We start from the raw sequence: 24,305 nt of genomic DNA, 5'->3' as shown, positions 1-24,305 counted from the left end.
TATTCCCAAGTTCTTAAACTGCTGGTGAATTAGTTGTTCCTTGCCATCAGTGTGGTCATTTATAGAAGACTTGGTCTCACATTATGTCGTCATGAACAACAATGATACAACTTTAATGATAAGGTGTTTCAAAGTCAAGGTCAAAGTTTATATTTTCATGTTACTGTCTTACTGTTCACAATTCATTGGTGCTAAATGGTGTTAAATCTGCAGCATCTGCAAGATTTTTTAAATGTTTTATTTTATGCTCACCAAGGGTGCATTTATTTGATCGAAAATATAGTAAAAACTGCAATATTGTTAAATATTTGTACAATTTAAAATATCAGTTTTCTATTTGAATATATTTTAAAATGTATTTTTTTCCTGTGATACAAAGCTGAATTTTCAACATCATTACTCCAGTCAGTGTCACATGATCCTTCAGAAATCATTGTAATATGATGATTTGCTGTTCAAGAAACATTTATGATTATTATCAATGTTGAAAATACTGCTACCCATTTTATTTTTTGTGTGAAAAGAGTGATACTTTTTTTCAGGATTCTTAATGAATAGAAACTTCAAAAGAACAGCATTTATTTGAAATCTTTTATAACAAAATGAAAACTCTTTGCAGACACTTTTTTATAAATTTAATCAGTCCTTGAGAACAAAAAAAAAATTGTATATATATATATATATATATATATATATATATATATATATATATATATATATATATATATATATATATATATATATATTATAACTTACTGACCCCGAACTTTAACAGTATTTTTTTAATGTATTTATTATTATTATTATTATTATTATTATTATTATTATTATTATTATTATTATTTATTTATTTATTTATTTTTATTTTTATTTTTATTTTTATTTTTTATTTATTTATTTTTTTACATTCTCCACCCCTTAAATGACTTTCCTTTTTGGATGACATCACAAATTAATTTTACTGTAGCACTTTATTTTACAGTCCTTTTCCACGTGTACATACTATGTACTTATTATAGCAATTTCAATAACTGGGTAATAACTAGGTACTAACCCTGGACCGTCCCTAAACCTAATCTTAACCCATGCAGTTACCTTATATTACCAGTACTTTCTTGGGTAACTGAGTACACAATCACATTTTACAATGTCAGCCCTCCCCTCCAGCCACCTTAGTTGTGCTAAATAACACCCATAAGCCGATCAATTCTCAAAGTCCCGGCCTACAATTTTTATCTTTCTGGTTGAAAATGCTATTTCATTTGGAAAGGCCTTCAGATTATGGAAGTAAAAGGGGTTGCAAACTACATTTCACATTCACTATTTTAGGAAGCCATTTGAAAGGCGATCACGAACCAACGTCAAACTTGTCATTGCTGTAATTGTGTTTGTGTCGGAAAAGATCTGTGGATTGAATCACCACGTAAATAAGCAAATCCATCGTCATCAAGTCGTCAAATCCGTTGAGAAGTCACCAAAGCCATTATCTTGGAGACTATGTGGTGCTCAATCAAAATTACAAACGCGGCGACTCGCATTCATTAAGACAGAATGGGGATGAGAGGTCGTTAAAAGTTGAGCCTTTATCACCATGGTAACGGTTATTACTCACTGTCTCTCAAGGTTGCACTGGTGATATGCTAATTGTGATTTCTAAAGCTAATTTGGGAGAGACTTGGCAGAAGTCAGAGCTGTTGCACTTCACTCCTCTACTGCAGTGGGAATTGTCCACCATGTATTAGAAGCTCAGTTTTTATCCAGTTTTTGTCTTCACTATCAGTGTATTTTAGACAATTTTACATTCTGTTCCCTCTGTTTCCCTGATGGAATCATTCAGATTAAGAGAAACACAGAGCACATCACAGAGCACATAGTCTTTCATTCATAACTCATGCCTTTCTGAATATTAGAAAAAAAAGAATATATTTCAATTCTTGATAAACTAAGCCATCTCTACTATGTTTTACTTTTTGAATAACACATTTATATTAGATTTACATTGTTGTTTGAAAATATATTTGATTTATTGATTAAAACCTTGATTAGAAAAATATATAACACACGTATATATATATATATATATATATATATATATATATATATATATATATATATATATATATATACACACTTTTTTGGGTTACATTGACATATACATATATTAAATAAAATATATTTATATAAAAAAGATCATTGTTCAGGCATCCCAGCTGAATAGTCCATTTTACATTTTACTATTTAGCATGTCCCTAAAAGTTAGTTAGTTTGTTAAAACTTTTTCACCCACCTCTGCTATTTGGAGCTGTAAATTTATATGAACACAAGAAGTACTGAACCATCCATTTTTTGCAGTCTTACATCTTATAAATGCTCTTTTTTCACCAGCGCGTCATGTGCAATTCCCTCACTAGCATTATACAGAGTCTTGTAAAACATGCGTCACTGCTTTTATATCTCTCAGAACCAGTGATTACGAGATGCGCAGAACACCTGTTTAACACCATCACAAGGTAGTCTAGCATATTTCGCAGATTCTTGTTTTTCTGCCTCTCTTCTGAGCTTTTTAGCAGTGTTAATGTCACACCAGGTGGAATTCCAGATGTTCTGGAGTCTCTGAATCATATTGTACTAAATATGAAAATGCTGAGGAAAGCACGAGTCAGCACGCAGTTTCCCAAACATTTCACGCTTGTTGCACATGATGAAAACTTCTGCCCTTAGTTTCCATTAGAACACACAGATACCCTTGATTTACATAATCCCTTCTATGAATAGTCAGCTAGCTAAAGAAAACAGCTTTTTTTACTTTACAGTTAGAATAAAATATGTTTCAGCAGACATAATTATTTGCCCTGTTTACATCAATACCAGTTGGAAACGGGGTCACAATCAAGTTAATGGAAAGGAAAGTGTGTTTCTCATAACAAGCTAATATACACAAATTGTCTGTCAAACCTGCAAAGCAAATGACAAAAACATCACAAAGACTCATAAAGACACATTTACTGTTATTACTCTGTCTAAAAGTCTGGTGATTTCACTCTTATACAACATCACCATCTAGTGGTTAAATCCGTCCTTGTTGAAGCCATGGTTAACTAGATTAAAGAATATTCATGTTTTTTTGGATGTTCTTCATTAAATATAGAGCTGCCTAAAATATAGGCATAACCAATGTCCATCGCATATTGAGATTGATATCTAAATTTTCATCAGCATGAAACACACACACACACACACACACACACACACACACACTTACAAGACAGTCATATAGAATTATGGGTCAAAGTTCACACCCTGAATTGTTAAATTATTTTCAAGATACTATTGATATTGTTCATAGATTATGTTAAGCTTTATAATGACAAATAGAAATGTCTAAAAGTTAAGTTAGAAAATTATAATGTGTTGCCATGTATGAACATATTAGATACTACGCAGGTTCAAATTTAGCATTTAACATTTAGTTAGCCAAAACATTTTTTCTTTTCTTTTTTCAAATCTCTTTCAAAACTCCAGTATTGGCTACACAACAAGTCATTTTCTGCAGGATATTTGGGGCAGAAGCACAAGGCCTGGATAGTTATGATGTGTCAGATCTCAGATAAATCTCAGATAAATTGTAGCAACAGTATTATTATTTTTATTTTATTTTTTTACTGGACATCAGACACCCTGGAGTCCCTGGAGCTGAAGTAACAAACAGCTGCACACACACACACACACACACACACACACACACACACACACACACTCCCTCACTCTCTTTCTCTCCAGGAAGATTGCTCATCTTCATCAAGGTCGCCCACAGGTCTTGGCTTTATACGGGACCCCTGGGAGGGATGAGTTCAGATCCCTCGTTCTAAGCCTTCTCACCTTCTCCTCAGACATGCTGAGCCCATCTCACGAATCTGATCTATAAAAGTTTATTCTGCACTGATGTTCACCTCCACACACTGCCCGCTCAAACAATATCAGCAAGACGTGTTCGAACATCAACAGCTGTGCCAGAGAGGACACCAATGACCTTGTGTGTCAGCTAGAAACTTCTTGGATTATCTTCGGTGTTATTTTATTAACCATGTTATTCAGTTAAAAAATGATGAAAGACATCTATACATTTATGAATAGAATAGAATAGAATAGAATAGAATAGAATAGAATAGAATAGAATAGAATAGAATAGACAGTTTAGGAATAATATTTAAAAACCCTTTAAATTACTGATGTAAAACCACATGGTGGCAGTATAGTAGTATGGTTTAAAATAGGGATGGGCAACTTCGGTCCTGGAGGGCCACTGTCCTACAGAGTTTAGCTGCAACCCTGAAAAAAACACCTGCCTGTAACTTTCTAGTAATCCTGAGGACCTTGATTAGCTTGTTCAGGTGTGTTTGATTAGGGTTGAAGCTAAACTCTGTAGGACAGTGGCCCTCCAGGACCGAAGTTGCCCATCCCTGGTTTAAAACATAATGTTCAAATCTTTAGGACAGTGTACCGCTCTTTTTTATGCCTGTAAATTATATTTTCAGACCTTTTGGTTCCTCAATAGAAAGCTCATGTGATATGCCGTCTATGTATGATTTTAGTGGATGAAGTGTGGAGTTTTTAATGTGATCCAATCCAAATACAAAGCGGTTCTGAATCCATCATACCTGCAGTTATAAAATGTATAGGTGATTCTGTTTTAAACACTCTGTTTGAGTACTTTAAATCTTAAAAAAAAAAAACTGTGCTAATGTTCAAATGTTAGAGGTTCGATTTTTTTTTATGTTTTTCGAAGAAGTCTTCTGCATTAATTTGATCAAAAATAATAAAAAAATAGGTTTAGGTTTTTTTTTAAATAAAAATCTTTTGTGACGTTATAAATGTCTTTACTGTCACTTTTGATAATTTTAATATATCATTGCTGAATTAAAGTATTACTTTGCTTAAAAAAATATAAATGTATCATGGTGTAGATATTGGATTGTTTATTTTGGGAGGAACAGAAAAGTTCCCCTAACAGAAGAACGACTGTAAAAGTGTGCATTGTAACGCATGTAATGAGTAAAGCAAAGTTCACAGGGTGCTGTTTGTCATAATATCTTACGTGTGTGTTGTTTGTGTAGATAACCCAGTGCTGACCAGTAGAGTGGCCGTCACAGTTCATGTGCTGGACATTAATGAGTTTCCACCAGAGCTGGCCATGCCTTACGAGACCTTTGTGTGTGAGAGCGCCAAAGTCGGGCAGGTGAGTGCATATAAATGGTTGTGTGTGCATGTGTGTATGTTTGCATGTCGAAAACCAATTCTGGTCTAATGAGCCATTTAAGATGATGTATGACAGACTCCAGACTCTGACACTCTCATTAATTCCAGAAAGTGCAGTATATTCCCTGTTCTAGCCAGGTACAGCGTGTGTGTGTGTGTGTGTGTGCCCGCCCATGTATTTCCTAATCTACTGTATCTTACCCTCTATAACCTCTGAACCTCAGAGTGAACAGGAAAACCTTTCTAAAAACCTAATTATGAGTAATTGTATACTATATATTTTATTTTATTTTCACATTCCTGCCTCACTTGGTACCAGTAGTGGTAGAAAATAAAAAAAAATAAAAAAATAAAAACACTTGTTCCATTAAAAGTTCTCCTTTTCTTAGTTTGAATATGTATGACGCTTCTGGCCAGAACTGTGTTCATTGATACACTGGACAGGAAGAGCCTGGTGGGTAAGTGATGCATTGGAGCTGTGCTAATCGTCCTACCCAGCATGCACCTGTGGTGCCTGTGACAGCTCTACAGCAGGTGATGCCAGCGGGAGGGTGGGCGGTACGGATGTCTGCTAGCCACAGAAGATCGATCTGCTTGCGATGTTAGTGCACAGTGTTTCATGATCACTGGATGTGAAAGCAGACTAATTGGTTTTAGATGCAGAATGGAGAAGAAAAACCACAGGAGCAGTGTTTTAAACATTATTATTGAGCACATGTTTCCGGCTGATGCGTACATTCATCCGCTTGTGAATAGTTTTTTAATTATGCTTCATTTAATGTTGTGAGTTTAATTGCTTCATATATATATAAAGCACTGTAAATTGGGTTGTTTTTCTTATAAAGTATATTATGTGGCTGTATATATATCTCCATTAATTATGGAAAATTAGTTTTCTACACTCTCTGTATTTTAAAACACCCCCATGGTTACAGATAATGTTTATTTATGACTATAGTTTGTCCATAAATACCTGAAGATATTAATTTCAATTTTAATAATGTATATTTAATAAAGTTTAATATAACTGCCCAAGGGTTTATTTGCCTGTGTTCACTAATAACCTTCATAAATCATTAGAACATTCAATATTCACCATAAAACATTTAAACAGAAGTTGTATTCGTCTTTTATTCCCTATTGTGACATATCTGAGTGAAACTGTTTCTCAAATGAGAAGAATGTAGGGCAGGGCTTGATTCTGTCCATGGGGAATTTATTGGTTGTTGGATGTTTGTGGTTTGCTGCTATTGGTGGATCTCATGTGAGTGACACATTGCCCCGCCCTCACCCTATCAGAGATGTTGCTAAAAGAGGAAGAGGTTAATTTGATTAAATATTATGAGGGCACATGATTTTTTTTTTTTTTTTTTTTTAAAGATGATGATGTGCACATATAAATCATTTAATTAAAAACAATCATTGTACATTTGATTTCATGGTGACTTTAAACAAGAGATAAGTTATGCAATGATTACTTTAGTTTTTACATTTTTGCCACATTCTGGGTGTCAGTGATAAAATATGCCATCAGAGACCGTTTATGATCGGTTCTTAAACCCTGATCAATAATCTTTCGATTAACTTTGTGTCACAGGTGGTTCAGGTCATCAGTGCAACTGACCAGGATCTCCCTCAAGCCGGACAACGATTTTCCTTCAAATCTCCTCAAGAGGGAGTGAAGACCAAAAACTTCACCATCAGAGACTTTGGGAGTGAGTATGGCTGTTATTTCCTAGTCAAGTGATCTGTTCGGAAGAAGAAAAAAACATATACATTTATAAATTTACAGTGCTATGCATAAGTTTAGACACCCATGCTAAAGTTGACTAAAAAGAGGAATAAAAAATCATCTTTTGGAAATTGAACTTAATGCCATAATTAAAAAAATTAGGAAAAATCTAACCTTTAAGGACACCAATTTTCTTTGTGAATGAATAATGTATCGTAAATAAATAAATGTTCTTCCTTAAAATACAGGGTGCATAAGTTTGGACACCCCTATGTTAAATTCCCATAGAGGCAGGCAGATTTTTATTTTTAAAGGCCCTAAAATGGGAATTTAAGGAAGAATATTTATTTATTTACGATACATTATTCATTCACAAAGAAAATTGATGTCCTTAAAGGTTGGATTTTTCCTATTTTTTTTAATTATGGCATTAAGTTCAATTTCCAAAAGATGATTTTTTATTCCTCTTTTTAGTCAACTTTAGCATGGGTGTCTAAACTTATGCATAGCACTATATATATATAATATATATAATATATATATATATATATATATCCCTTATATCCTAAAAAAAAAAAAGCTCTTTGTGCATGCAATCTTTAGGTTAAAAAATATTTAATTCAAAGAAAAATCATGAAACTGTGTTTTATGTAATTGTTTATTATAACGCAGCTGACGTGCTATTCTTCCACTACGCTCACTATTTTTGGCCTTATGAAATGGCTGTCCTCACTTTAGGCATGACTGCACACTTAAGATGTGATTTACTGGGACAAGGTGACAGTTTCCGCTGCGGGCAGTTCAGAAAAAAAGGTGAAAAGGGTCTACCTGTAACATGCAAGATTTTCTTGAAAATGCCCACCCGTCAAGAAAATGCGGTCAGCATAAAGTCACAGAGACAAGGTTGTCTGACATTGTTTATTGCCATTTAACCTTTATGACTGGACAGCCTGGTCTCATTGTTAATATGTAGTATTAATACGTAATTTTCAAAGATAGAAAACGTACGTTTTGTACGTTTGGATAGATGCTGAAACGTATGGTATCTGCAACAATTAAACGTAACATTATTACGTTTTTTACAGCTACAAAACGTAAAATATTTACGAATCTTTCATATCATTAAGATATCTGTATAATTTACCTTTTACCGTTTTATAGATAAATGTAAGATCCCTTAACCCTACTCCCAAACCTAAACATAACGTTACCCATTTTATACAGAATATAAAAAGGACAAAACGTACAGAGATGTGTAGGGAAATGGCAATTTTATTAACAATATAGCATTAAAAGATTTTTTTAGCAGCTAATCCTACTCCTACCCCTAAACCTACCCATAACAATTTCTTAAAACTACATAACTTAGGCTACAATTATGAAGAAAAACAACATTTTTTTTTATTGCGAAAATGTCAAAACCGGTACCAAAAGTCGTTCACATGACGATGTGTTGCAGTCACAGTCCTCTCTTTCAGTATATAATAGTTTTGAATGAGGTACAGAGCAGAATTGAAGTTATTAATCCATGAAAATGTTCATCCGGCTTCGCTCTGTGTGAAGGCGCGCGCGCTTCTCCATTTCAAATGTAGTATACCGACTGAAATACGGCATGTCGCAATCTGTGGCGAGAGCATAGACATCATATAGAGATAGACGCCCTATCAACCGCTACTGCCTACTGGCGCGGTCGAGCCGTGGGGCCGCCATCTTAGACCGGTCACCCGCTCCACTCAGTGTAATCTGAATGGCAGGTGCAATGAGCTGTCAGCGCATTTAATTAATCATACCTCACTAAATACCGAACTGATTTTCAAGCGGGTTTTTTTGCTGCAAAGGTCATTCATGTAGCTATGATACAGGACACATGGTTCGGCGTATTTTAATATTCATAGTAGGCTTAACAGTAATATAATATTCAGATATAAGATATAAAGTGACCAGACGTCCAAAATCAAAATATGTGATGTAGGATATAGGGTATTTTATAAATCACACACTATAAATATGATAAAGAAGCAGAAACAGATAGTTGCAGTAAAGTAATATTTTAATAAGTTGAAGAAACGTGTGTGTATTACATTGCTTCCTGATATCACGTGTGCAAACACAAATAACACACACACACACACACACACACACAGGCTAGGTTATTTGTGTAAAACAGTTATGTCCGGTCGAACAATGTATGAATTAACTTCAGTTTGGATTGTGTTGGTAATAGGCTGCAGGCACTTACCTAACCTAACGCTAACGCACTTCTCCCAGTGTCTAGAACGCAACTGAATGCCTTTTCAGGCGTGTCAATACCCTATGGTCAGTACTTGAAAAACCACAGGAAACTACTTTTAAACACGAAATTATTTGATTTACAGTGGGTCTATTCGCACGTCTATTAAAACATTACCTGAGGTAATTTTCCCGGACCTTTTTACAGAAGGTAAAAGTCGCCATTACCTTTACTGACATTGTCCGTAATGATTACTGAGATAGCACATTCGGACGGGACTAAAATAACCGAGAAGCTCTTGTAATTATTACTTTCCTCTCCATGCCGGGTGAACACCGGCTGGTGCAGTAAACATAGCCTAGCTAACGTTAGCTAGCTACGATTTCAGTACAGTAATATCAAAGATAATTGCTCCTTCTCAATTATCTGGTAATATTCTATTCACAAAATACAACCAATAGTACGGTAATGTTAAAAGTAATCCCCCGGGCACTATTTGCGATGGTCCGCCGATTAGAACAGGAAAATGGTCCACAGTGCTCTGGCATCTTAACTGCTGCCACGCAACGAAACTAGGAGTACGACCGGTTTAAGATGGCGGCCGCATTTCTCAGTGCCCAGCGGCCAATAGGGCATCTAGTCTCTATATGATGGCTGTGTCCAAATTCAGGGTCTGCATCCTCTTTAGGATCCTTCCTACCCGGTTGAAGGAGGAGGGGTCCTCCGACGACCGCAAAACCCGGAAGTCGGTGTTTGTGAATTTGGACAGCCTACCCTTCTTTCACATATTTTCAGAGGAGAAAGGCCGCGAAATTTAAAAATACTACTGTTACTGTGTCACGAAATGTAGTTTTAAGAGTTTTTCAGTCGACAATGTAGTTGTTTAAAGCTCAAATCTGTGGTTTATTTATAAAGAGTTTTAAAAATGTTATCTGACGGTTTCGGAGTTGTGAGATCCAGGGATCACCGGGCGCTCAGCGCTCATGTACCCCGCCGAGAACAGCCTTGCCTCGGCTAGTGCTTCTGACGTTCTGACGTTCGCCGCTGTCAGTCTAGTGAGAATAATTCGTCTTGTGTTTATCTAACGGGCGATCTTTGGTTTCATTAATCTATAATTTGTTCCTTGGCAGATTGTTGTGGCTGAGGGCAAAGTGAAGTTTCATAACTTTATATATTTAGGCTTATTTAACTTTAACGGTGTAGCCTGCTGTATGTTTGACTGAATCGTTTACTTTATTTCTTGACTTGTATAGCTTCTTATACCTTTTAAAAACTGAAATTTAACAAAAAGAGACAGGGTTGCGTCATTTTATTTTATATAGCCTATGTAATAATATTTTAAAATGTATAAATTTACATTATTTATTATTGTTATTATAATAATATACCACTTGCGATTATCAATCTATTATAGTTATGCTGTTAAATTATTTTACTATTCATAGTAACTATTTAACTTATTATTTTTTATTGTCTATATTCTGTAATTGATATTTCATATTCTATTGCTATTATTATACATAAACTATATGCTATTATCAATATATTATTATTATTATTACATTAGTACTTATGATATTATATAATTATACTTTTCATTACTATTTTATTTGCTGTATACTGTTTGTTTATTTTATTGACTAAACTATTTACTATTAGCCTACCTCTCACTTTATCTTATATTTACTATTTGCATTGCACTGTAGTTGTACCATATCATATGTATTACCATAAAGGATCCATCAGTTATCTTTGTTATTGCTAAAATCCGGTCAATGACAGAATATGCTTTTCCCACAATAAGAAAACTTTATTTAATTTAATGTTAAAATTAAATTATATCTCAGTATGGGGTTGTTCACAATTCTTATCCAAGAATGAAAAGCCAAATACATGACAAGCCTGAGCTTTGGCCATTCCTTATTAAAAAAAAATAAAAAAATAATTCAACCACTGAAAATATATATTTTTTTGAAAAGCCAGTTTTTAAAAAACTTACATCGAAAAGCATACTCCTCTCCCACTCCGCTACCGCTCGCTTCGTCCGCCATTACGCTCTGCCGAAAAGAATTATGGGATAGGTAGGACGGGAAAGGATCCACCACACCCATCCTTCCAATTCGGGGAAAAGGAGGACGTATTTGTGGGCCGCATTTGAAGGATCCTACGAATTTGGACAGCCTTCGTCGCGGCGCTGTGACGTAACATCCTTCAAATGAGTACTCCGAAGGATGTAGACCCTGAATTTGGACACAGCCGATGTCTATGGGCGAGAGCCAATGAGCGTGTGATATCACTGCCGTAAAATATGTTGTAACGCTTCTTGAGGGCGCAATTTTTGAATTTGAATTCATCACGAGCGCGGGATTTGACAGTTACGGACTGCGCTGCTGTGATAGCCTGTGAAATGGAGATGAATATCACTCACTGGATAAAGGGCTGAATTTGGATCTCTTTCTTGCAAACGTATGGATTCTAAAGATTTGGATTATAATATCAAGCTAATAAAATTGATGTCTTTTTTGAATTTATGTTGGGTTTTGGTGTATTATTGTTCTATTGGAGAAAACGCATTTTGTGTCTCACTGTAAATAAACTAAATATTACAAAATGGTTAAACGATTAAATAAGGTATTTTTAAGGTTTTAAAGTGTATTCTTGTTTAACTGCATAGGCTAATCCTCCGAAACGAGTTTGCAGCAGAAGGCACGGACAGAGCGAAATGTTATTAGCCTAATGTTATTTCTTGAGTAAACTGCATTTAATAAATGCGACTGTAAACGTAATTGATAAGACATTTGAATGCAATAGAGTCAAAACATTAATGCCACGATTTTAATATGCATAAATAAGAATACGTACAAATATGTACGTCGGTAGAGATGTTCATACGTAAATAATTTACGTTTTTGTGCTGTTAATACGTAAATATTTTACGTTTTAGTGCTGTAAATACGTCAGTATTATACGTTTCTGTGTGTATAAAACGTAAGTAAATGTACGTATGGTAGAATTACACTTTACGTAAAAATACACACGTATTCTCATGAGATCACGTTGGACTGGAGCATGGGTGTTGCTACAAGGAAAAATCTCCTTTTGTGACATAGAATCACATTTTTAGAGATCATAGCTGCGCTATCATCACAAGAAAATAATGCTGTCCTATATATAATCAATGCTGTGTCTCTGTCTTCTGAATCTGTTGTCATATGAATCTACTAGTGCAGTGAAGTCTGATTCACTTTAATGAATCAATTTGTACAGACTGTTCATGTCAAAACATTATTCACTGATTCACATAAGTCCCTTATAGCACAAAAATAGTTTTGTAATTAAATATTTAGTTAAATTCTAATAGATTTAGTTGTGTCTATATTGAGTGTAAATTTACCTATTCAAGTTTAATGATGTCAATGATAGATAACACTGTAATTGTAAAAGATGTATGACATGTAAAACATGCCATTTAAAATGGCAGCTGTCAAGGGAAATGTTATAAATGATTATAAATATTTTTATTCAGCATTAGAAGTAGCCGTATCTCTTTTGAAAAGCCCCATTTAAAACTATCTGTGCATTTTGTTTCCCACAAAATTAGACAGATTAGAAGCATGAAAATGTCCGATTCTGTTGGAAGGGTTTGGAACTGAGTCAGAGAGATGGAATAGCCTTCAGGAAGTTATAAATCTCAGCTGACCAGCAATGTTACAGTAGGTCACCAGAAGGTAGATTGTGAAAGAGCTTCTCTACCTCCTGTAATCATTGCAGATGAATGTTCAGGCTCAAACATTCTCCTCAAAGAGATAAAGCATTTTATTTAGATGCTTGAGGGGGATTCGGCACTCGGCTGTAGTGTGATATCCCTGTTGAACTAGACTGCATTGTACACTAAACTCTGAATAGATTGTTCACTATGAAAAATCATGCAAGAGAGCTTTTTGTGATGCACAAAATCATCTGGATGAAGGATGCAGTGGTTATGGTAAATCAATAACAATCCTTTATAATGAACATACTTCCTGCGGAGCTATATCTGTTAACAAAATCACCAAACAATCAATAGCTGTGTGTTCATAATCACATTCAATTTGTGGTTTTCTGTATTTGGGGGTTATTATTAAGTTTAATAAAAAGGAAAATGTGTAGGTAAAGTAATTTTGTTAATTTTTGCTCCCCTTGTCGCTTTCTGAGCCTAATAAAACTGACTAATAGAATATATATATATATATGTATATATATATATATATATATATATATATATATATATATATATATATATATATATATACATACATACATACATACACATATGTATATATATATATATATATAATTAAAAAAAAAAATTATATATATTAATACATATATTTATATTCCAAATAAATATTAATAATAAAATAATAATATTAATATTACAAAAAAATCCATTATTTTTCCTTTGATAAAAATGCCAAAAAATATATATATTTTGGCAAGACAATTTTTAAAATGTCTGCTGTTTTTTTTTTTTCCTAGATAACACTGCTGGGGTCGTGGCCCTGCGTAGTGGTTTTAAAAGGTGGTCTCAGGAGATCTACCACCTTCCAGTGGTGATTGAGGACGGCGGCCTCCAGACTTTGAGCAGTACCAGTACTCTCACCATCCGCGTCTGTGGCTGTGACACCGAGGGATCTTTATTAACATGCAGCGCTGAAGCCATTTTCCTCCCTGTGGGCCTCAGTACCGGAGCCCTGATCGCTATTCTGGTGTGCATCGTCATACTGCTGGGTAAGAAAACATCCATCCATCAGAATGTTTGACAGAGAGAGAGAGCTGCCTGTCCATACTCCATTTACCAGATGTAATCCCAGCTCAATATGGAGTGACAATGCATACTGCAAAGCAAAAGCTGCCAGGACCTTATTTTGAAAGATAACTAAAGGAACTGTGATAGTGTCCGTCATAGCACATGCACTTTTGAATCACAATATTTCCAAATAAATAAATAAATAAATAAATAAAAACAGTCATTATCTATTTATTTATTTAGTTATTTATTTATTTGGAATGGAACACTAGCTTACAAGTTACAAAGAGTGTACAATATATACTGTATACAGCCTACTAATAAAAAAAAATAGGTGAAATAGAATGCATTCATTGACATTAAATCTAATATGCTACATTGCTTTCACATGACTTTACTGTGTCTGTCACATGACCTTGGCATTCCGTTATCATTTTGAAAATCATTTTGCAATTTGAATCCAATTTGGTGCAAAGAATATTTGAGTGTAGGATCAAAAAAATGAGCCCAGAAATAGATTCTTCCAGTATATCAGTCACCCAAATGGAAGATCATTTTGGCAGATGGAGTACTCTAGGTCATACAGAAAATCTGCATACTGTGCACAATATACATACTACTCTATATACTGAGTAATGTAGTATTCCAAACAGCATTATTTTTACAATATCATCTTGTTATGATAGTGGTTTTAAAATTACACACTTACCTTGATCTTAGCCATGAAGCACATTCACAAATGATTTTATTTCTATTATATGAAATATCTCAAAGTGAAAGCATTTGATAAAGAAAAATACTGATTGGATCATGAAAAGTGCAAGAATGAGGCAGTTGGAGGGGAGATTTGAGAAATCGTTACATCAGTCGAAAAAGGAAAGTGATTATGATGTGAAGTTGATGTTTGTTATGTCTTTGTTTGAAATAACATTAATCAATCATGCACTTTAAAAAGTATATTTTCATTTTGATTTCATGAAGACTTCTTTCAGCTGGCTTTAGGCGCTTCTTGGACTCCCTTTTTTTCTTGTCTTCGCCCATCAATGTCATAGTGAAAGCCCTAAATCTCTGAGTGTCATTAACATCAGATCGCATGCAGGCTGAATTACTCTCCATGTTAACTTAACCCCTGAGGTCAAGACGGGGGAAATCTCAGGAGTTATAAACCCACTTCATTTGCATACGGGATATGCTGGGTGTTGGGGTGGAGGGGTGAGGAATGAGGAATGAAGTGGAGACTTTTATGGCCTCGTTTCCATGGTAATTTGTGTGGGCTGGCTGGTCATTAAGTAAGAGCGTGCTCAACAAAATGAGGTTAGCACTCGGCTGTCCTCGAATGAACCTCAGACACAGATCTCACTATAGCCTTTCAGTCGGAAATGATGTGTATGTCCACCGGACTGACACTTAAGCCTATACTTCAGGAAAATTACAACACACAGACTATCTGCGAGCTGGACCGGAACGTGGACAGTCTGCATGATATAAGTTTTGTCATCAGCACAGACTGCAAGGTCAGGATTGAACTTCCAGCTGTGTGCAAAATGCTGTGGAACGTGGGAAATGAAGTAGAACTGAGGTCATCTATGTTCAGATAGATAGATAGATAGATAGATAGATATCTTCAGTTACTATGCCACCTGAGAATGCAGTTTCCATGATTATTTGATGAATAGAAAGTCCAAAAGATCAGAATTTATTTGAAATAGCAATGTGTTGTGAAATTATAACCGTCTTTACTGTAACGTTTGATCAGTCAAATGCATCCTTGTTGAATACAAGTATAAATTGCTTTAAAAAAAAAATGTACAACCCGAAACTTTTGAACAGTATTATCTAGTCAAAATCTGCTAAGGGGTAATAATGGAAAAGTGATTTTTCACTATTATTTACAACAGGATCTGCATTTCCATGGGTAAAAAAAAAAAAAAAAAGTGTTATAAGACAGGACAACTTTGTGCATCAAAGCCACTCCTTTCCTGGTAAATGAATTTGCGAAAGCTGAATGTAACATTTTTAACAAGCCAAACATGTCTGTCTCTTGAGTAACATCATTTATTTATGCCACGCAATAAACTTCATTCCGTAAAATAAGTATAATGAATAACACAAAAAGCATTTCGAAACGCCTCCAGTACGTTTTATAATTACCCAGAAAGCAAACATAGTGCACTTATGCATGTTATCACGTCTGTCAAAAACTTAATCTGGCTATTGGTTGGAATATTAGAACTAAAAGCATCGACATAACACACTCATGGGCATCAATCACTTCACTGAATACTTGCCGGCTAAGAAATAAATAATTATTACTTTACGATCCATCATTTAAATATCAATGCATCGATGTCTGTCAAAAAATAATGTGCACAAAACAGAGTAGTATTTACGAGAAGCAGTGGTCCAGCAAGCGCACGCTCTTCCTGTTGATGAACGTTTTGATTTGTTTAGATGTCACTATTTTCATTCCCATTCTCCTCTCTGCTTTTTCAGCATTCATGCTTTTAACTCCTGTCTCCATCAAATTTCAACTCATTTCCTTTCTTTATCCCTCCACAATACACCTACAAAGGACACAAGGCTTTGCTTGCTTTTTTTTTTTTTTTAAATAGAGCAAATTAAGTTGAATCACAAAAGAAGAGGGTCTGACGAGACCTCAAATACAATTTAGGCCTTCCTGCATTAGCCATTATGGTTGAAAGAAAACTGGAATGCATTGTATTAACAGAAGCTATTTTTGACATTGACCATATTAAAGTCAACATGACATCAAAATATTCTTAATGCAAATCGTATTGCTTGTATTACAAATAAGAGGACAATGGTTGTTTTGTAATAACTTGCTCCACAAATGGATTTCCTTTTCAGCTGACATCACAAATCTCTCTTTAAAGGGATAGTAAACCCAAAAATGAAAAATCATTTACTTGAAGAATGTTGGTATCCACTTTTGGTTTCCATTGATTTTCATTGTGATTTTTAATCATACAAGAGGTCAAATGGGAACCGATCCATTTGGTTACCAACATTTTTCAAAATATGTTATTTTGTGTTTCACAGGAAATAAAGAAATGCATACAAGTCTTATCCTTTTTCAATTGTTCCCACTGTATACACCATTTCCAGTTGTAGAATGACCTTCAGTCATCATTTCATTAAGCTGATCTTCACACCACTTCGAAAAACAGTCAATCCATCTTTTACCATTACGTGACAGCTTGTATTTAAGAGACTGCTGCAGCGCTCTAAAGACTGACCTGTCTCACAGATACTGGCAAGCACCTCTCAGCATCACTGCGTCCTTGCTAAAGGTGCCAGCCAGGAAGCCATGATCACAGACAGCGCAGAAAGAGAACACATTGTCGAGCTGGAGATAAGCGATTATCGGTGCTTCATTTGTCAGACTGACCCATTTCCCACTCCACGGATGCAGTCATGGCAGACCGAGCAAGAGATCAGCGTACCGAGGACGAGGGCTTATCAATCTCTAACCTATCTCCTGCATATGCCAGTCAAATCACAAACATTGACTCGGAAAATAGGCTACATGTCTGACAATGGTTGAGAATTACAATGCAAATATCTGTCACTTGGGGGCGCTGTCATATCACAGACACTGATCTAGAGTGTTAGATTATATATAAACAACCTTGTAATTTGTTTTATAGTATTTTCCTCTAATTTGCTGCATACTAATAAACATAGTACAGGTGTTAACTTACGTACTTAGAAACCTCCTAAACGTGTATGAAATACTCCAGATCTCCATTACAGCACAGTGTGAGACAAAGCATGTCGTGATCATGGCTCTGTTTCATCCATCCATCCATCCATCCATCCATCCATCCATCCATCCATCCATCATCATCATCATCATCATCTTGTTCTGTCTATCTAGTTGAGGATCGTCTGTGGCCAGTCAATATAAAATTAATAATAAAGCGAGAGGAATTGGGTTCTGAAATAGTCACACATAATAGGTGAGAGAGTCCATCAGATGGAGGGCACACATTACTGCTGCAGCTTTCATTCCGTCTTTAAATGATGACTGCAGTCAGGAGCTGTTTGCCAATCATGGAAAACTCTGACAAATGAGGGGGTTGTCGCCTTGATTAAATGAGTGAGTGTTTCCACTGGCCTCTGCCTGCCTCACTCCCTGATTGTACAGACAGCAAAGCGAGAACGATTTGAGTCACCCTTAGAAATGGGAGAAATCACAACACTCAATACGGTGGCTATAGGAACAGAAGACTCGCCTTCTAATTATTATGAGCTAAACGACTGTTTGTTTGTTTTCCTTGTCACATACATATTGGCTTGACCTAGCCTGAAAACAAATATGCATGAGCTAAATCACTCAGATGTTTGATATCATTATTTTCAGATTTTATTTACTGATTTGTGCATATTTTTCTAAAGATGCAGACACATTTACAGCTGTTCGTCAATTTAACACAAAATCAAGTAGGAATCCATGTGATTGGGAATTTTACCCAAGGTCGTAAGATTCCCCCTTGCAGATTTAGGGCCCTATTTTAACGATCTAAACGCATGGTCGAAAGCGCACGGCACAAGTGCACTTAGGGCGTGTGTGAATCCACTTTTGCTAGTTTGACGACGGGAAAAATCGGCGCGCATGGTCTAAAAGGGTTGTCCCTGTTCTCTTAATGAGTAATGGATGTGTTTTTGGTGTAACGAGCAATAAACCAATCAGAGTGTAATTTCCCATTCCCTTTAAAAGCCAGTTGCGCTCGCGCCATGGCGGATTACTATTTACATGGCGGAATTTGCAAGCGGTTTGTGTGTAATAAGCAGAGTGTACGCGTGTTGTGGACCCACCTATAGGCGCATATTACTAATGCACCCTTTAAAGCTACATTCCGTATCTTTTTTGGGTTAAAAATGATCCCAAAATAAATTTTTGAGCAAGTACATAACCAGCCAGTGTTCAAAACTATCTGCTTGCCTTAGCTTAGCTCGAACCGTAAGCTTGTAATAATGTTTTTAATTCCAGTGCACTCTTAGAAGAAAAGGTTCTATATAGAACCTTAAAAGGTTATATCAGGCACTACGTATTTGGAACCCCTAAAAGGTTCTATATAGAACCCTTTTTAAGGGTTCAATCAAAAGAACCATTTAGGGTTCTTTGTAACCAGGAAAAAGGTTCTATATGGAACCTTTTAGGGGTTCATTCATTATCATCTGTTTTGTCCTTTCCGGATTAAATATTTCATATTATTGACAAACATCAAGACCCTAAAATGTAAAAATGTAATTCACATAAAAAAGTCACTCATGAATACTGAAAAAAGCACACCCAAAGTGCATAGAACTAGTAATTTATTTATATTAACAAAAATAATTACTATTACTGAAAGAATGCTACTGTAATTTCAAGTATTCAAGGCTTTAAATGTACAAATCAACATTAAAACATCAACCATTTAAAAAATATCTCATAAATAATGAAAATAGTTTCATCTACATCTACATATTACAAAATAAGTCCATAAAATATACAAAATTACATTAATCTATCACTAATAAATAATGCAAATATACAGATTCATCTAAATTCCCATCAGTGTTAGAACAACATCAAGTCTCTCAAAACTACAAATCCATATTAATATAACTCACAATGGAAATGTACAGATATAGAAGTACTTCCAATCTACAAATTCATATTAATATCACTCATAAAGAATGTGAATACACAGATTAAAATTCAGATCAGCATTTCAGAACATCAAGTACTTCAAATCTACAAATTTACATTAATATCACTCATAAAGAATTGTAATTACAGATTCAAATTCAGATCAGCATTTCAGAATAACATCAATCGCCTCATATTTACAAATTTACATTAGCACTATTCATGACATATCAAAGTATTATGATAATTGATTATACATTTTGAGCACTGGGACAGACAGTTTTTTTTTTTTTTTTTGGCTGCTGGAGAGTTTAAACAGGTAGTGCTCAACAAAATTCATTGTGTGAGTGACTCCATCACTGGTTGATGGTTTGGAGCCATTTGCAGACATCATCTGTAATCTTGAAAAGGAAAACAGAAAGTTACTATTAATTTCACATCATGTACATGTCACTACTTTATTAACCTCTTAGTCTACCATGAAAAAAAGTAAAGTTGTATTCTGTAAATGTAAATATTAAAGTAAATTAGTGTATATTAGTGGAATTTCTAAATAATGTATTGATTTTTCATATAAAATCGCCTAAAACTTTAAAATGAACAATCATGATGCATATGTAAATTTCTCAAAAACAAATCTTCTACAAAAAGCATTAAACACATTTGTATTTGAACAGGATATTTAAAAATGTTGCTGAGGGAAAAAGGCTCCAGCCTCCCCACAACCCTAAAGAGGAAAAGTGATTTAGGGAATTAATGGATGAAGGGGGATAAGAACATGTGAATAGACCCTAATTGTACAGTCTACAAGCAAGTGCATTCCAAGTAAAGATACAGTGTCAATTTAATACACTTGTTATCAAGGCTGATTAATTGTAGTTAAAGCGATAGTTCACTTTAAAATGAAAATTCTGTCATCATTTACTCACCCTCAAGTTGTTTCAAACCTGTATGAGTTTCTTTCTTCTGCTGAACACAAGGGAAGATATTTTGAAGAATGTCAGTAACCAAACAGTTAACTGGAACCATTGACTTTCAGTATTTTTTTTTTTCCTACTATGGAAGTCAATGGTTCCAGTTAACTGGAATATATGCTTCATTACCTAGGAAATCAAAATATACTGTCCATATCCTTAAAAAAAAAATCGATTTTCATTTTTTTAATTAAAATGTCACATAAATCAGGCCAGGTATGATTTATTTACAAATCCCTCTGAAAATATCTTCAGAATACTGCTAAGTGTATAACTGGAACGTTTGGTGTACATAGGCTGAGATGTTTGTACTGGAGAATGACAAAAAAAAAATATTTTGAGAAAATGGCATTTAAAGATTTAAATAGCTCTAAATGAGATTTCGTCATCAACTTTAAATCCCTCTTTGGACATTCACGATTGGTTACTGATAGAAAGGAAATGCCCATATTCGGGTTACATAGCGTTGTGCAGGAGACTCAGAGCTTTACAAAGATACCGGTCATGACAGACTTCAGTAAACAGACGGAACTCGGCATGTCCCGTTGGAATGCTAACTTCTTGGTAAATTCGGGAGAAACTTACTGCCGCAAGTAAACAAAATGTAATAAAATAAACATCTTAATGTATATTTATAATGTTTTCTTTATAGCAGCTTGAAAGAACACATATTGAAAGAGTAAACTAGCCCAAAATCTCAAAACTGACCACTGCATGAAAAATCTGTTTTTGCCTGCCGTGTCTTGCCTTGAACAATGTGGCGCAGGACGTGAAAATGATAACTGTGTCAGGCTAAAACTAGCAAAAAAACACTTGCGTCGCGCCTGGCACTGAATTGCACCAGGTGTATGATAGGGTCCTTGGTCATGTTGGTCACGTGAATTCACTGCACTGACGTACAGAAAGCCGCTTGGTTTGAAAGTGAGTTCAGAGTGAACTGTGCTCTGTAGATCACTATACACTATGGACAATAGTCAATATACCTTTTTCGCCCACAAAACATTTTGCCGAAATGTTGCTAATATGACCGCACCTTAAGTCATGTGATATATATTGTGAGATGCTTATTCAATAAATAATAATATTTTTTTATTATTTTCATCATTCAAATTCAGAAAAATAAAATGAAATAAAATCAGCACAGCAACTCCCTCTGGGAGGTATTTTAGACAGACGCTATAGAGACTGCGGTCTTTGTTAGCGTGCCTGCCTCCCATGCCGGAAAGGCCGGTTTGCATTGCATTGCATTGGAGCGGGGCGAGTAGGATCAGAGGGGTTACATTGGTGCCGTGGCCTGGATAGGAGTGATGTTTGGGGGGGTGAATGTAACGGAGGCCAGTTCAGGTAAACCTCACTCACCTGATCTCAAGAGGCGGGCTAGCGACTGATGTTAGAGACTGCGGTCTTTAGTGTCCTTGTTAGCACTCCTGCCTTCCATACTGGAGACACCATTTGAGTCCCGGTCATTGCTGGGCGAGTAGGACTACATACAGGGGTTACATACAGGGGTTACACAGTGTGTGTGTAGGCTACATATATGCAGTATATACACACACGTACTGGCCTCTTTATAAGGTAACCGTTTAACTGCTCATTAATGCAACTATCTAATCAGCTGTCTAATTGTATCTGTATCTTTTTTTTGTTTATATTCATTTAAGTATAAAAAACAGTATAAGATTAAAAAAAAGATGGTTTATGCAGTATAGATAGATAGTTGACCTCAAACCTGACAGTCAAATTGTATTGTATTTATTTATGTTTTATATTTTATATTTAGCCTATGTAAAAAAAAGTCTGTATAAGATATATATATAAAAGATTACTTAATTCACTATTACTAGTTACTAAAAGCCACACAATTTCGATTTCAGGGCAGCTTTAGAGACCTTGTTGTATCACATTCTGAAAGCCTCCTCGTGATGTATTTTCATTTGCGTTCTGCTTGTGTGTTTCCTGCAGTGATCGTGGTACTGTACGTGGGGGTTCGGCGGCAGAAGAAGAAAGAGACTCTCATGACATCCAAAGAGGACATCCGTGACAACGTCATCCATTACGACGATGAAGGAGGAGGCGAGGAGGACACGCACGCCTTCGACATGGGCACCCTCCGCAACCCCAAAGTCATCAAGGAAAATCTGTTTCGCCGAGACGTTAAGCCAGAGTTGGGTTTTTGTCCACAGCGGCCAATAGCCTCTCAGAACAGCGCTGACATCAGCAACTTCATCAGTCAGCGGCTGCAAGAGCACGATGGTGACACTTCCGCCCCGCCATACGACTCGCTGGCCACATACGCCTACGAGGGCGAGGGCTCTGTGGCCGAGAGTTTAAGCTCTATAGAGTCTGTAAAGGGTGAAACAGAGGAGGACTACGATTACCTCAACGAGTGGGGGCCTCGCTTCAAAACCCTCGCAGGGATATTCGGAGAGCGATCAGAGAGCCAATCAGACGTAACATCCAGCACCGCCACTGAAAACAAACACTGATGTTTTTTTTGTTTTTTTTTTGGCTTTGCTTTGAAACAAACGTAGATGTGTGTTTAACTCTGACTTTTCTTTTTACAAGATTTCATTGTATTATTTTGTATATTGAACTTTTTAGTTTGCCTTGATTTCGCACTCAAAACAAGAGAGGATAAAGGAAGCTAGAATAAAATGCAGCCGTCGGGTTATCTGTAAATGAATGTTGGAGGTTTTTTGGTCGTATTTAATCAACTTTGATTTTCAAAAAAAGAAAAAAAGAAAGAAAGAATGGAAAAAAGGAAGAAAAAAAAACACACATAGAAATGCAAAGTTTTTCTGACATCCTTAAAAAGTGCCTCAATGGAGTTGGTTTGTTATTGTTCTTTTTACGGTTTAGCTTTGTTTTGTCACCCTTCTTAAGGATGAGTGGCGTCCCTAACCGAAGCTTCGTTGGAGGGAGTTTTGAGGAGGAATTGTCTACACGGGCCTCGTTTGGCCAAAGATGTTTGTTGAATGTTATTTATGATTCTATTTATTTATTTGTGAGGCTGTTGAGACGGGTTGTAACGTTTTGTTATGTATTTATCTATTTATCATGATTTCAAATCGAATATTATTTTTTTGAAGACACAAGGATTTTCATAATTATTTTCTCCTCACGAGGACATGGACGTTGTAGTCCCAAGAGGAACTTGTATAGACTTGTACTTGTTGTAAAAAAAATCTACTTTAGGGCTAAACATGAGCTATTACAGTGGAGTCCTGTAATAAACACAGTTTTCATAAATAAACACCACTTGGAGAAAAAAAAAAAAAAAAAACATATTTCAATTGCTTAAACCTGTTCTGGGTTTGTGTAGAATCCAAAGATCCAAAAGACAACAACTTGTCCCCAATTCCTGAATTTCTAAATCCCAAACTATAGGTCTGATTGTGCTTGAGATATGGTGATATAACAGACAGAGCCGAGAGAGACTGCTGAAAATGAGATGGGTTATCAAATATACTCTTTGATCTTATCATGGTGTCCGCTGAGTCGGAAGGAGATTTCTTGAATCACACACTGCCAATAAATGAAAGAAGGCTGCATACAAGGCACACACACACACACACACACACACACACACACACACACACACACACACACACACATATACCACATCACTGTTAGCACATCAGTCTCTGTGCAATAAAACCATGATG

At 35.5% G+C, this 24,305-nt stretch overlaps 1 protein-coding gene across 1 annotated transcript in view; it reads left to right on the top strand.

The window, feature by feature from the left end:
- Window positions 1-23,899, top strand: part of cdh12b (cadherin 12b) — a 140,535-nt gene extending 116,636 nt beyond the window's left edge. Inside the window, exons 9-12 of the mRNA XM_084135125.1 lie at window positions 5,115-5,236; window positions 6,854-6,971; window positions 13,737-13,988; window positions 22,603-23,899. Coding sequence (XP_083991251.1) covers window positions 5,115-5,236; window positions 6,854-6,971; window positions 13,737-13,988; window positions 22,603-23,126 — 1,016 coding nt within the window. The 3' untranslated portion in view covers window positions 23,127-23,899. The remainder of the gene's footprint in view (window positions 1-5,114; window positions 5,237-6,853; window positions 6,972-13,736; window positions 13,989-22,602) is intronic.
- The last annotated feature ends 406 nt before the right edge of the window (window positions 23,900-24,305 follow it).

The sequence above is a fragment of the Abramis brama genome (genome assembly GCF_963993115.1).
Source record: "Abramis brama genome assembly, chromosome: 14".
NCBI lineage: Eukaryota > Metazoa > Chordata > Actinopteri > Cypriniformes > Leuciscidae > Abramis > Abramis brama.
This window is presented reverse-complemented; position numbering and strand designations above follow the sequence as displayed.